Raw genomic sequence first — 16,379 nt, forward strand, 5'->3', positions numbered from 1 at the left:
GAATCAGTTCCAATAAAGCATGACAGGGTTTCTACTTTTAAAATGCCACCAAGTTGTTATAGTCATGACAAACTCTTTCCAGGAAGACAACATGAGGTAAATTTAGACTCCTTAGTAAAAAAAGAAGAAAAACACTTTGTTGGCTCTCAATGATTCTTCAACAGCATGTTGCTTCTTCCTATGGATTCCTCTGTTGCTTCAAATAAGTCTGGTGTGGTTTGTTTGTTTGTTTGTTTTATAACAACATACTCCTTTCAGAGGGAAAAGCCAAAGATCTATAGCAAATGCAAAACACGATTGCATAGCACCAGTATTGAATTGTTTCCTAGAAAACTGTAGAGTAAGTTTCTTCTTTATAACCTGTCACCATCATCTGAACTACAACTACTTCTGCTGCTCTCTTTGGAAACTGCAGGGGAAGTGGCAGACAGCAGAGGATCTGTTCCAAATGGGGATATTGTGTCATCCAGCAACATAACATCCAATCTTTGTTCCTCTTTCAAAGAGGCACTAAATGATAAATCAGTGAAGTGTGACAAAGGATCCGAGAAGGCCATGGTTTGATCACAGAGCTCAGGGCTTGGTCCATGAACCAGGGGCAGTTGCTGGCAGTAGTCTCCTGGATTCTGCTCAGGATGAGTCTGCAGTTTGGGGACCGGAGCACCCAAGTCAACTGTGCCGAGAGAAGCCAGGGTTGGCAAACCGTGCGCACGGGCCTGGATTTCTAGCTCCTGTAGAGTCCAACAGAAAAGAATAATTAATGCTTTGGAGAGTGAAATAGTCTGGAAAATGACACACAGAAATAGGAGCAAATACATATTATAAGAAGTTTTACAAAACGCAGCCTGGTGTATTTGTAATACCTGAAAGATAATCTTTAGAAAAGTATAAATTGTTTTTTTGGGGAAAAAAAGTTTCTCCTATTGTTCTTTGGAGAATCATGCAGTACATAAAATAATGGTCCCATAGTGCCTTGGGCTACAATGCAGCCATTAGTAGAGAGTGGTAGAATCTTCTACTTATTCCTTCTGATTCCTTTCTGGCTATCATTCAGGCCTATTTCATGAAAAGATAGGAAGTACTTTACCTGGCAATAATTATGCTCACATTAAAAATAACTTGGGGATTATGAAAACCATATTTTGATATTTTTTTTGGTCACATGAACAGATGAGGAGTGACTTAATATAAACTGGCACAAAATGCCTTGAGGCAACACAATTCATAGCAATATCACCATACAAATAAAAGAGGAAAGGAGAATTTAGTGTCCAATATTATCTGGAGAAACAAACGTTCTACTTAGCATTTTTTTTTTTTTTTGGCTGACGTGCCACTGCGTGCATACATCAGATGAAGCCTGTTTTCTACACTTGGTAATTAGTTGGCATTCATTTTTCTTAAGTCATTTGACCCCGGAGTTCTAATCAACACATAACTGAAACAATCCCATGTATGCACTAGTAAAAGGCAATAAAACTTGTCCTTCAGGAGAAACCATCATTGTTAGAAAAGAAAAATAAATGAGACCAATGGATTAAAATAATGATGGGTAAGTCACACGTAAGCCACACGGTTCCTGGTAGCGGTTGTATAAAAACCTGAATCCGAAGGAGAAGGCGCCTGTTAGCTTGCTCTAATTTCCTCTGTCTGTGTTCTAATTCTCGAGCTCTCTGTTGTTCTTTTTGTAGCCACTTGACGTACTCCACGGATGCTTTTAGAATGGTCCCTTTGTTCCAGCGCATATCACTGCAGAACGGGGAGATAACCTTTTCACAATTGTGCATGTCAGCAGAATTCATAAGAACTTACAAAATCTTTTACATTAATATGAAATAATGATTTACATGACTATTATTCACTCTTAGATATTATTGCTTCTGAATAGAAATTTTAATAGAATAGTTAAGAAGCCCTTATATAGTAAAATTAATCCCAGAATGAAAATAAGTGTCAAAAGAAAGTAATAAAGTGACTTTTTGTGGGAGAGCTAAATGCAATATCATGATTCTACCATTACAGTTTTTATATTTTTAGTGAAAATTGCTTTTATTATTAACTCCGAGATTAAAATCTATGTGCAGTATTTCTGCATTAATGAACTAGGAAATGTACATTACTGAAGACTTAAGCCTAAATTTTTTAAGATCATTTCAGATGTACCAATCTTTTAACCCACTTTCTAATAAGGTTGCTTTTATGCTTCTAAGGAAAAAAAAATTAAGATCTTTCCTAAATAGTGAATCTGGGTGATTGTGAAACAAATCAGAGGGTAGCAACATTATTTAACGCAATAGCGTAAAACTTTTTAAAATTGTTCAAGAAATCTTTCCACATAAAAAGCATCAATGCTTCTTTAAAAGGTAGACACTTATTTTTAAATGCATTTGCACAGTAGATAAGTGGATTTAAGCATTACCAGAAACCTTTCAGGATGTAACACAAGATACTATATTTTTAAAAATGTTAAGACAGGAGAAATGATGGATGTGAAATTATCAAATAGATAATCTCAAGTATGAATTGTAACACCTGAAAATAATGATTGATGAATGTATACTATAAGAGAATTGGTAATATGTATAAAGAACAAGGCAAAACTGTCAAAAATTAATTACAGCTGTTAGAAAACTTGATAGATTTTCAACTTAGAATCAGAAGATATTTTCCATACTGCATAAAGTAAGCATGTTGGAAAATTTGTGAAAAACAATTTTTCATTTGAATAAATTTTTGTGACATATGTTGGATTTAACATGTATTAATTGTGTGATTAAAAGTGGGGAAATGCAGTTTATGAAAGAGATGATTTGTACGTACCTCATTGGAAACTCAGGTTAGGTGACAATGTCATTAACAATAACAAATGAGAGAAAGACATGCTTGCTTTTCTTTTGAGATTAAAATGTTTATTAAGGATTGGGCAAGCTGACTTCTACTGACACAGATCAAACAAGCACCTGTATCTGCTTCAATTTTGAAAATGTCTCATCACTTCTCTAAGGTCATAATAGATGTTGCTATCATTATACTCATCATGATAGACCCATTGGTAAGCAGGTCAGGGATGACCTTAATCATTAAAAGAAGGTGGTATCCTTGAAAAGTGCAATGGATTCCCAAACCAAAACTGTGTGTGAAAGTGGATTTATGTCCCTTAATACTGTTTACTTTCTGCTTACTTAAAGAAAATCTTGAAGGATAGAGATTACAAGATAAAAAACAACAGCTCTAGCCAACTTTGAAGTTTAAATGTTTGTCTATTTAGATACAAAACAACATCAGAATGAGAGTGGTGAGCACTTAAAGGATTTTCTTCAATAGCATCTGATACCATTTATATTAAATTTCTAAAAGTTCATTCCATCTGATATATCATATGGTCATCCGACTCAAAATGCCCCATGCCAGTCCATCTCATCTCACCAATGCCTAGTATGTCAATATTTATGCGTTCCATTTCTTTCTTAACAATATCTAATTTTCCTACATTCATGGTTCTCACATTCCATGCCCCAATCACCAGTGTCTGCTTACAACTGTTCCTCTTCCTTTGTATTTGAAAGCCATTTATAAAGTTTCTTTTAAAAATAGTTTACATTTTATAACTATATTAAGGAAATGTTTGTGCTTCTACCCTAAAAAATCTCAAGCAGCTGAACATTAAGGAGAAGTTTTGGTGATTCAGTAGTTAAGTCCTCAGAAGTCAATCAAAAGTTTAGGGGCTTGAACCCATCAGCTGCTCCACAGGAGAAAAAAAAAAAAAAAAAAAGAAGTGTCTGTTTGCTTTTGCAAATATTTACCCTGTAAGAGAACAGGAAACTCCATGGGCAGGTAAACTGTGTTCCACAGGGACACTGTGAGTCAAAATCAAGTCCATGGCAATGGGGAGGCAATAAAGACATTGCATGTGATAGTCTCTTATATTCCTCACTATAGAAACCAAGAGATGACTAAGGAAGGAATATTTGTAATGAAATTGACTTAATTCTTCAAAATAATATTCTTTGAAGACTGATAACATTTAGGGGGTTAAAAGCTAGAGTTCATCTAGAATCAAAGAAAATAAAGAAGGTATGAATTGGTACAACAGTACTGTGAGGTAAGAATATGAAAAGATGTGCAATCTGCTATCAGTTTAGGAGCACACATCTCAATTAAAAGCATTGGGGGGAAAAGGTAGAAAAAGGGAAAAAAATCACAAGAGGCTTTGTTCTTTTTACTTAGGTCAACACTTTGTAGCTCTAGATGCATAAAGTCTTGTTACGTATCATTTGCTATCTCAACTCTCATTCTGACTCAAAAGCCAAGAGAGGTTTTAACTGGAGAGTAAGAAAAAATATGAATTTATCTTAAGAGTTATGGCAAACTATTTTCTAAATTGGAAAAATGTATGAAAAAATAATTTGATAGTTTCAGCAGAACAACTCATGACCTAATGGCACTTTATTTCTACTAGTATGATTGTGTATTCATGGGAAAATGTAATTAACAATAGATTCGATCCAATGAATGAGCAAATTTGAATCCTTCAGACCTCAAAATATCGCAAATATCATCATTCCTAAATAAGAGATTCCAGTTGGCAGTGTGAATGAAAACTCCTTAAAATTATTATTAATTCTGTATATCATGTTTTACATTTTTAAAAAACATTAAACAAACTTGGATGATAACACAATTATTCAAATACTTTAGGAGATTTCTGTCCTCGAAGCTATTGTTTAGTGAGTTTGTATCTACATGATACCAAAACCTAGTTGCAAATTGACTTACAACAGTCCATTTCGAGGTTGGTGCTAACCAGAATATTTTTAGAATTCTTTGTGCATGCTTTTATGATTTTTTTTTTATTATGGAAGACTTCTGAAAATGATACAATTCAACTTTCACACACATGTCTTAATTCAGAATAACTTCTCTAATAAAAAATAATTATAGTTGTTAGTATCATATCACACATATGTCAGTATTCTATACAGTATTTGGCACGCTCACTAAATGTGTCAATATTGCTGCCATATAGAATGATACAATGAATTGAGATGGACTAAGTCACTTATTTTCTATAGCGCTCAAAAAGACAATTCTTAGTAACAGTCATGAAGCCTGGGATACATTCTATTATTAAAAAAAAATATGACCAGCAGTAGCCTTATCTTTGACATAAACCACTTGGTTTTCCAGTAATTGGTTCCACCCCTCCTCTTTCCCTCCCATCCATGGTGGGGGATGGGGTGGACAAGGGGCAAGTACTGAAACCACAACATTATTATAGAAATGATTGTTGAACTCACGGATCATTAGACCTTGGAATAAGAGTGCCAAGCTCCTTAATTCGGTAATTAATATTATACCTTCTTCTTCTTTCAACTATTAAAAAAGAAATATTATTGATTATTCTCATTAAAAGCATAGTCGCTTTTGGTCAGCTGTCAACACTCTTAATAATTTTAAAATACAGTGGACAAAAAACTCCATTCAGTCAAAAATTAGCACTCTTCAACAAGAAATGAAATGAAAAATCACAATATTAAGATTAAAACGAAATTATTCAGAATGTCTTAAAAGCATTATTTTGGTTTTGAAACATATTTTGGTCATTCTCTGAAACGTATTTTTACCACAAGATAGTACATCGGGGTTTATCCCATTTCCTCCACTTCACATACGGACATTTTTTTAATCTATTACGACTGTAATCTCTTAAGGTCACACACCTTGCTTTTACTCTGCTCATAATCTCCTCTGAAGTTTTAACATATGGAACAGCGCGTAATAATACCTGTGCTGTCCTACACTGGCCCTGATGAAAGGATCTATGGTCTTGCTCACTTTTGTATTCTTGTATAATATCTGTCTTTGACACACAGTGGGGAAAAGCCCAAAACCATTGTCCTGTAGTCAATCCTGACTCATGACGACTCCTTGTCACAGAATAGAATTGCACTCCACAGGACTTTGAGTTTGCTAGGCTTTCCTTCTTCTGGCTGAATTCAAATTGCCAATTTCCTGTGTAGTTGAACACCTAACCATTCACACCACCCAGAACTCCACATATATTGTTCTTGTTAGGTGCCATCGAGTTGAAAGCAATCCTGTGAACAGTAGATGTAATCTTTGTCCTATCCTGTGCCATCTGTGTTAATTCACTGTGTCAATTCATCTTTTTCACTGACCCTCTATTTTTCGAAGCATCATGTCCCTCTCCAAGCACTAGCACCTCCTAGCAACACGTCCAATGTATGTGAGGCAAATCCTCAGCACCTCTAACTCCAAAGAGAACTCTGGTTGCACCCTCTCCAAGACATATTTGTTTATTCTTTGGCTGTCCATTCAGTGCTCTTCTCCAATACCACAGCTCAAAAGTGTCAATTCTTCTGTCATCCTTATTCATTGACCAGCTTTCCAATGCATAGCAACAGATTGGAAAGACCATGGTCTGAATTAGATGCATGGAAGTCCTCAAACTGACATCATCACTCTTCAATAATTTGGAGAAGTCCCTAGATGCATACTTTCTCAGTGCAGTAAGTCTCCTAATTTCCTGACTGCTAAAAATCAAGGGAGTTAATTGTGGAGCCAAGTAAGAACTTGTTGACAGATTCAATCTTTTCTTCATCTATCATGATGCTGCCTACTGGTCTAATGGTAAGAATCTTCGTTTTCTTGACTTTGAGATGCAATCCATCTTGAAGGCATTATTCTTTGATCTTCTACAACAAATGCATCAAGTCTTCCTCACTTTCAGCAAACATGGCTGTGTCATCTGCCTGATGCATGTTATGGGTGAGTCTCCCTATGATCATGACTGCTGGTATCAGAAGCATGCTTCTAGTATTCTCTACCTTCAACTAGGATCCATCTGATGTCAGCAATGATATCCCTGGTACCATGGCCTCTTCTAAATCCTGCTTGAACTTCTGGAAGTTCCCTGTCGGTGTGCTGTTCTTGCCATTTCTAAATGATCTTCAGCAGTGTTTTGCCTGCATGTGATATTAATGATATTGTTTGCTAGCTTCTACATTCTGTTGATCACCTTTCTTGGGAATGGGAACAAATATGGACCTCTTCCAATCTACTGGCCAAACAGCTGTTCTTCAAATTTCCTGGCAGAGACTGGTGAGCATATCCAGGGCTGCATATATTAACTGAAACAAGTCAGTTGGTATCTCATCAATTCCTGAGGCTTTCCCCACCCCCAATGCCTTCAATACAGCTTCCACTTTCTCCTTCATTACCACTGGCCCCTGCTTGTATGATACTTTTTGAAATTTTTCAGTGTCAATCAGTTCTTTTTGGTATAGTGATTCTGTGTATTCTCCCCATATTCTTATGATACTTTCTGACTCACCCAATATATTACTCATAGCATCTTTTAATATTGGGAGTTGAGGCTTGTATTTTTTCAGTTCTTTCAGCCTAAGAAATAATGAGTGAGTTCTTCCCTTTTTATTCTCTAATTCCAACTTTGCACATTCCATTATAATATGCATTGTCTTCTTGAGCTGCTCTTTGAAATCTTCCATTCAACTCTTTCACTTCAGCACATTTTCTCTTTGTTTTGGCTTCTAGTGCAATTTTTAGAGTTTCTTCTGACGTCCATTTCTTTTTTTCTTTCTCTGTCTTCATAATGACCTTTTACGTTCTTCATGAATGCTGTACTTGACATCATCCCACAACTCCTTTGGTCTTCTATCATTGGTATTCAATGCTTCAAACCTATTCTTAAGATGACTTTGAAATTCAGATGGAAAAGGTTCGAGATCATATATGTGGACTCCACATATAAGAAGTGCTAAATAATTGCATGTTGATTAAATTACAAATATATTTTACTAGTTTTACATTCTGAATGTTATCAGAGCAATAGTTTTCAAGCATTGGTCAGCAATAATCATACCTCAAAAGGCTTATAAAAGCATGTTGTAACAATGTTCAGAATTTCTTATTTAACACACTACAGTCTAATCTTCATGGGAGAAAATGAATCCATCTGCTTCTTTAAAGAGTCTCAGTCAGTCTCTCTCTCTCTCTCTCTCTCTTTCTCTCTCTCTCTCTCTCCTCTAGCTCTAGCTTTCTATCTCTCTTCACCTCTCTCTTCCTCATTGCTGTTGAGTTGGGTCCAAGTGATAACAGACCAGACGCATTTTCTTTGTCTTGAGGAGAGGCTAGTGGATTCAAACAACCAGAAACATAGCAGTGAGTTAGCAGTGTAACTCCTCCAGTCTATGCCACCAGAGCTCCCCATTGTGTAAAGATCGTTGTTGTTTGTTGTCAGGTGCCATCAAATTAGCTAGACTCAAATTGAACCTAGGAACAGCCCTATCCTGGACCATCTGCACCACCATCTCTGACATACTGGAGCCCATCGTTTCAGTCACTGTGTCCACCTTCTTGTGAGTCTTCTTTTTCCCCCTTTGACCCTCCATCTTTCCCAGTAAGATGACTTTTTCCAGGGACTGGCCCCTTCCTGGCAACATGCCCAAAGAAAGTGAGAGGAAATTTCCCAGTCTTGCCTCTACGGAGTTCCCTCATTGCAGTGGCTTCAAGCCAGATTTGTACATTTGTTTGGCAGTTCATGTGATATTCAATACTCTTTTCCAACATCACAATTAGGTTAGTGTGAAATCACTTCAAGCTAATCACATGTAAGGAAAGATGCTTTGTTGTAGGCCTGTAACATTTTTCTTTTATATTAGTCCTTTCCCAGCTTATGCTTTCAACTTCAGAAAAAGCAGACTTTACACCTAATCAAGGTATCTCACTCAACATAGTGAAGCAGTGGAGACGTAGAGCACTTCCCAGATCAGCCTTAACCTCATCTGCTTCCCTTAACTGCATTCTTCCACCTCGAATGACCAATTACCAGAGTTAAAGTGACCACCAGGAAGCTACTAGAGTTATTGTTTCTTCAGAGGTGGATCTAAGCAGTCTAGAATAAGTAATGCCTTTCAAAAACACACCATTTACATGGGAGGAACAGGCAGATAAAGAAAAATAGTGGACAGTTATCTATCTTGCTATTTAAAGTATGTTTTCTGAAGTCCTTCTTATCACTTTATACCTTGGAGTCCATGAGTCACAAGAGAGTTCAAAAGTATCCAAATGCACTCATCTCCTTCACAGACAGTTGAAAAAAGAGTGAGATAGAAGAGAAAATGAGACACTTCATTAAACTACGTAGAATCCTTCTGACAGTTTGCAGTGATCAAATAGCCCAAAGTAGGTCAATACACTATCGTAAGTACAATTAGTGTTTGCGCATTTGACCTCAAAACATTCATAGATGGACAGAAAGATGGCAGGTTTTGAAGCTCCTCACTGTCCCCATTGTACACATTTATTTGTTTGGGAAGAAGTATGCATACTTACTAAGATTGTGGTTGTCCTTTTTTTGCCTCTCTTTCGCCAAAGCTCGAGTATCTGTTTCTGGTCAAAAGGGAAAGAACTGAAATCATATTATTCCCAACAACAGTAGCAAAGTCAAACAGGCCACCAAACAAGAAAAGCTGGTTGTGGAGACAACAAAAAAGTTGTGGAGAGACCTGGAATTCTTATTCATTGCTAGTGGGAGTGTACAATGGTATAGCCATTATGGAGGGTGGTCTGGTGCTTTCTCAAAAAGTTGAAATAGAAATGCCATTTGACCTAGCAATTCACTACTGGGAATATACCTTTTTTAAAGAAAGCAGAGCCACCATTCAAAGAGATGTATGCACATCCATGTTTATTGCTGTGTTATTCACAGTATCAAAGGGATTGGAAGCAACCCAAATGCCCATCAACAAATGAATGCATAGAAATACTATGGTATATTCACACAATGGAATGTTAGGGAGCATTGAAAAACAATGAATTTGTCAAACATTACACAACATAGGGGAGCCAGGAGGACATTGTGTTGAGTGAAATATCTCAGTCACAAAAGGACAAATACTGCATAACTCCACTGTTATAAAATAGGATAGATATGGGGGAGTTGGGGAGGGAAAGGGAAGAGTGGACAGAAAATGACATAAGAGCAAAAGAGGAGAAGAACTGTCAGAGATATATTTACAAGTATTTTATGTACGACAACAGTATGGAACAAGAGGTAAATTGTGAGGAGGTGTTGGAAGAGGGGGAGGGTGGGAGAAAAAATTGTGCAACAATGAAAAACATTAAAACCTTTTTTTAAAAAAAATAATCTAATTCTACTTTCAATTCCCATCTTACTCAACATGTTCTATAGTAAAGATTTCTTTAGTTTACTTATTCTAAAATATTTTAATTTTTCTACACACATAGTTGACAGTTTGGGAGAGAATACTTTTCAGTAAGAAGCAGTGGAAAAGTCTTTAAACTCTGTAGGCTGTAACAGCTCGATTTGTGTTCTGGCCTGCCATTCACTAGCCTTGGAATCTATAACTTGACTTCTTTGATACAAAGACCCTTCATTTGTTTACGCATGACAATTCATGGGACTCTACATAATTAAAGTTTGGCATAGTCTGACTTCTACTAGAGTTTTTAAATGTTTAAATGTACTGGTGTTTAAATGTACTAAATTTGCTGGTGAGGTTTTAAAGATAAGTTTCTTCTTATAAATAATAGATATAAGCTATTATAACCAGGAAAAAAATAAATAAGCAAGCCATTGACTTTATCTTCTAAAAAATAAAACCACCTTCATTTGTAAATGGAAAAAATGGAATTTTGTGATAATTAAATGATACATATTGCTGTTAAGTAGACTATGATTCACAGGAACCGTAAGAAGAACAGCTCTGAGACTCACACTATTCTGAGCCATTCTCCCCGTCCCTCACACACCTGACCCCACTGCCACAGTCACTGTGTCAATCCATCTCATTCAGGGTCTGCCTCTTCTACACTGACCCTCTATCCTTCCAAACATGATATCCTTCCCAAGGACCGATCCCTCCTAACCACATGCCCAAAGTATATGAGTCGGAATTTCAAAACCCTTGCCTCCAAGAAGCCACCAGGTTCACCCTCTCCTGGACTAACCTGTTTGTCTTCTTGGCAGTCACACAAAAATCAGTCAATACTAAACTGCTTGTAACAAATGATTTTCAGACTTTTGAGATTCATTAAGAAGCAATTTCTGTGTAAATTCTTCAGATTCCTTAATTTTCTACATCTCTAAATTTAGAATGTAGTTTGTGACACATGAAGAGTTGTTGTTAAGCAGTGTTTAGTTTAGAGCCAAAAGTCATCATATATCAATGAGCCAACTTACTACTATTTTTTACCACATTATATTTCAGTCTATGCACTATGAGGTTTTCAGTATTTATCTGTTGTTTTTGTTAGCTGTCCTTCTAGTCTGACTCATAACAGCCACACAAACTATAGATATAGTGAACCTCTACGATGGTCCACAATGATTCTTGCCTCATTATATTCACTTTATTAGTAGTTCCCTCCTAATTAGAAGATGGAGAGCCTGTGAAACCAATAGTGTATTTTGGAAGTGAATGTGGTTTCTAAGGTTAAGCCATGCCAGCTTCTTCTCTGTGGTTCTTGAATTGATAGTTGTCATGTCGTGAGGACTCTGAAAGAGCCCTCTGAAAACGTCTGCAAGTTAGGGAACTAAGGCTGCTTGCCAAGAACAAAGACTAATTTGCAGGATGATTAATCCACCTGACATCCTACAAACTGAGTGAAGCCATCAGAAGACAATCTCTCTGGCTGACAGCCTTGCTGCAGCCTCATGATGACCTTGAACCAGAACTTACCTACTAGCTTCTGAGGACCGATTCCCTAACAAGTCTTAAAATTATTATAATCTCAAAACCCACTCACTCACCAAGACATCATATTTCCATGTGTTCATTACGACATAAGTCTAAGTGTATAAATAGTAAATTCAGGTAAGCTATAAGTCATATTAATTTGCTGTTTGATTGTCATAGGGGGGAAAAAGATTGACTTTTTTTGCTAAATAATTCCCATTTTAAGCGACCATTTTGATACTATATAACAGTATAATGTCTTAATCATAAATCATCATTCATATCTTATGGAGGGGATTATTTTTTAAATGTATAAAACATTTTTGTTGAAAACTTTAACGGCAACATTACCTGTAATTTCTCTTTTCATTGGTAAAGTACTTGGACAAGAAGCACTCGTAAGTCCCATATTAGCTGGTGAAATTCCCTGCTCCCCGTTATATACATCCAAAATACTTCCAGATAACTTCAGAGGAAAAGAAAGAAAAGAACAATTACATCTTCAGTATGCAGTGGTTTTTTTGTCATTATAATTTTCCATTTTAAATATGCCACTTCATTAATTATAATATGTACTATGTAGCACTTTGATATTTAAAAAGAGTCGAATATGCATCAACTGTTTTAAATACATTATGGAGTGCTTGTACATTAGATATATTGAACAACGTTATTTGTATTTCAGCAAAAAGCTACCACGTGAAGGAAAATTCTGATGAATATTTACAAAGTGATGAAAGTTTGATCCAGCATAGGACCTTGCAATAAATTAATGCAATTAAAAATATCATTTGGTGGGGGGGAAATCAATGTACACATTAGCAACACTGCAAAGTTCATTGAGTACCACAAATTAAGTATTTGGGCACTTTGGAAGCCACCTTAATACCACTATGCTACCAGCAACTCAGAGTCAAGAAGTATTTTATACAGTTAATTAAGTGAGAAAGTTTCTTTCCTTCCTGGAAGGCATACTTTTTCCTCATCGTGCACTTATTGTTCTAGATTATTGTAAGTATCCCAGCTGGTAACCAAAAGTCGTCTCAAACTACAATTGCCTCTAGTCGATTTAGGGACATCCAATTACAGCAACATTGCAATTCTTAAAGTGCTTCTTGGGAATCATATTTCTGAATGCTTTAAAACCATTTCAAAATTGCATCAATCATTATTTAAAACAGGCTGGCTGGTTTGGGTCACCAAGGAAAACGAAGCTAAAATAATTATCAATTGAAATTAATGTGTTATTATAGGAGAGCTAACTTTAAGATGTAGGTTTTGGTAATTTAACATATTTGCATTTTAAGTATCTTCATTCCATTTCTTGCCAAATTATTCGAATATTGAATAAGCAGTACCTTCTTTCTCTCTTCCGTGACAAGGAAGAATACTAGTAATTCAACAAAGCTGTAGCCATATTAGTACAAGGAATCTAACTCAATATTCCTACCTCACGCTAAACTTCAGTTCAAAGGAAGCTAATTTCTTTGGCCCATAAAGTCTCACTGACAACAAATGTGAGTAAAGGAAATGTTAAGATCTAATAAGTTTCTAGAATAATGAGCCTTTAAAACTCTAAGTGTAAATATTACATCTTTTTGAAAGAAAAAAATACCACCTAGCACTTAAAATAAAGTAGAAATCTATTAAGATATATATTCACATATCTATGTGCATATGGAGGAGGATATTATTGGCTGCATTCAATTTATTTCCACACTTTAGTCCTTTTCACTATTCACAAGGATTCCTCAGCTTTCGTTTTATCAATTGACTGTTGTGAAAGGCATCTTAGAAGAGAGCTACTTAAGCCAGGCACTTATTCCTTCTTCATTTCCTTGTCAGCAAGTAGGAACAAAGTTCACCCAACCTGGAGAGATGACATGGGATAGAATAAGAAAAGTACCACTAGGATGAAATCCACAAGAAGCAGGTATCTCCTTAAGATGTGTGCCATTTAGTCATACGTTCTAAAAAGCAAGTTTCCAAGACCACTTCTGAAAAGCCTGTTGGCTATGAGCGGAGGCATCACCAAGCTGAATCGTACTTTCCACTGTGCTTTTGAAAAACATAATGGGTGCACTGAACAAAAAGATGGCAGTAAGGGGGAAGGCAGTCGGGAAAGGGCATCTTTCCTCTGAAGAGCTCCAATTCAGGTTGGATTTCAATGCAGAAGTGGCAAACTACAGAAATGTTGAAGAAAAGAAGCAACATCACACACAGACTGCAATAATAAAGTGATGTGTTCCTAACGATAGTCCTTCATTGGGCCTGTATTATCTAGTCATACTGCAGTCAGTGTCTTGTTACTCTTTACAAGTGGACTTGAAATGTTGACAATGAATCTAATAACTATATTACACATCTTCTGACATAGGTTGTTGTCTCATTTATACCCTAAAGTTCAATGATTAATATCCCATTTAGTTTTATATTATAGGTACAACTCTACTTTATGTAAATGACTACTCACTTTTTAGATTTCACTAGAATATTGATTTCTGTTTTGAAGTATGTAATTCCCTTCATGCAATATGGAGCGACTTTTTCACAAAAAACCCAAGAGCAAAATGTTAATGAAACATTAATATTTACAAACAAATCTGAAATAGTTTATAAAGCAAAATTTCCTCTACTTTCATCAGGCAGTTGGGGACTAAAACTTTCATTATTGTATAGATCAGTAGACACTTTTAATAGGCAAGTGATAAAGATACTATTTTGCTTAAAAATAGATTGTCTCTTCAATAAAATAAAGTATTTGGTACAACAGTATGAAAGTCTAGTATTATTATCCTTGACAATGACAAACTCTCAGCTTTTAAGACATAGAAAAGAATTTACCAGAAAATCTTTCCAATAAGGTAGTGCATCCTGATCTACCAAATAACAATTCTGTCTGGAAGTAAAATTAAAGTCCTAGGCTGAGAAGTGTTGTGGAGTAAAAGTGATTAACAATAGCTCCAATGTCTCAGCCACTGTAGTATTTATTCAAATTTTCACTACTGGGGACTTAGGGACTGGGATAGATTGAGATCTGATCACATGTTGTTATTTGCTATAGAATTAATACAATTTGAAGAAATAGATCTCATAAGGAGAAAGGAAACATTTAAGAAGAATAACTTTTAAAAGTAGACCAATCATGTTAGAATTCAGTAGTGTCATAAACAACATTAAAAAAACAAAACCCTGCTCTTAAAAGTAACCTTACAGAAGTTCTATTAAGCTGAGACAAAGGATTCTGTATGAAATGTGGGAGATATTTAAAATATAAAATATAAACATAAAAACAGCAAAGCAGAAATGAATGTAAAAACAATACTTGATATCGAGCTAACTACAGAGTAAATACAGAGAAAGAGGACTCCAGTGGCGTGGTCCATAGAGAGTTGTGCTGCTACCACAAAGGTCATGCCTCTATGGCAGTTTGAGTCCATCATTGACTCCTTGGGAGAAAAACAGACAATCTCCTGTATGATTTACTGCCTCAGAAACCCTATGGATGATCACCTATAAGTCAGTTCTTTTAAAAAAAATTTAATTTTAATTGTGATTTTAACAAAAGTTTACACAAAAGTTGGATTTTCATTAATTCACTGTTACGTATAAGTCAGTTCTGATTCAATGGCCTTGAGGGGTTTTCTTGTATAAAATGAGAGTTCTTGCTCTTCTGTGCCATCAAGTGGATGACAACTTACATCAACACTGTGAACTGAAATGGATTGATGGATTGTTGTAACAGTAATCAATATCATCTGAAGACATTGAGATCATAAGTCGAAATTAGACATTCTTAACTTGGCACCATTCTCATGAATTCTCATATGCTCAAGTCCACTGTCACAGTCTCATTGTCGATATGTCTCAGTGAAGTATCATCCTATTTTATGATGACCCATTATCTTCCCCAGCATGAGGTCTCCTTCCATGGACTAGCTCTTCATGATAACATACTTAAAATATGACTGAAAAAGTTTCTCTACCCTTGCCTCTAAGGATCACCCTAGTTGTGACTTGTTTGCTGTCTTAGCTGTCATGGGGCATTCAGTATTCATCTCCAATACCTCAATGCAAAGGTATTAATTATTCTTCTGTTATTCTTATTCATTGCCCAACTGTGATGTGCATTCTAAGCAACTGAAAAGACCATGGTTCAGAACAAGAACACCATAGTCTTTATACTGATACCATTTCTCTTTAGCACTTCAGAAAATTCCTTGACAGCAGATTTTCCTAACACTATATCTTTTGATTTCTTGACTGCTGTTATCATCAGTACTGATTGTGAATCCAAGTTAAATGAAAACACTGACAATTTCAATCTTTTCTCCATCTATCTGGAAGTTGCCTATTTGCCCGGTGATGAAGAATTTTGTTTTCTTGAATGGATACACTGAAAAATTAATTAGGTAATTACAATACCAGACTAAAGTAATCTCCCAAGAGGATGAAGGAAAACAAAATGTAACAGCGTATATTACAGAAAACCTAATGAATATAAAATATAAAGTTATAAGAAGCAGGAGAGACATTCACTTCTTAAACAACATGCCTCAAGAAACTCTCTGAACTTTGATAAATGTCGATGGTTGTAGAGGGGCTTCAGGCATTTTGTTCATGGGGTCGCTATGAGTC

At 35.8% G+C, this 16,379-nt stretch overlaps 1 protein-coding gene across 1 annotated transcript in view; it reads right to left on the reverse strand.

The window, feature by feature from the left end:
* Positions 1 to 353: 353 nt before the first annotated feature.
* Positions 354 to 16,379, reverse strand: part of TFEC (transcription factor EC) — a 40,341-nt gene continuing 24,315 nt past the window's right edge. Inside the window, exons 3-7 of the mRNA XM_006882694.1 lie at positions 12,093 to 12,207; positions 9,376 to 9,432; positions 5,298 to 5,373; positions 1,602 to 1,749; positions 354 to 731 (exon numbers count right to left, since the gene is read on the reverse strand). Of these exons, the coding sequence (XP_006882756.1) occupies positions 354 to 731; positions 1,602 to 1,749; positions 5,298 to 5,373; positions 9,376 to 9,432; positions 12,093 to 12,207 (774 nt within the window). The remainder of the gene's footprint in view (positions 732 to 1,601; positions 1,750 to 5,297; positions 5,374 to 9,375; positions 9,433 to 12,092; positions 12,208 to 16,379) is intronic.

This window comes from Elephantulus edwardii, unplaced genomic scaffold, assembly GCF_000299155.1.
Source record: "Elephantulus edwardii isolate Elephantulus edwardi_28Jun2011 unplaced genomic scaffold, EleEdw1.0 scaffold00022, whole genome shotgun sequence".
Lineage (NCBI taxonomy): Eukaryota > Metazoa > Chordata > Mammalia > Macroscelidea > Macroscelididae > Elephantulus > Elephantulus edwardii.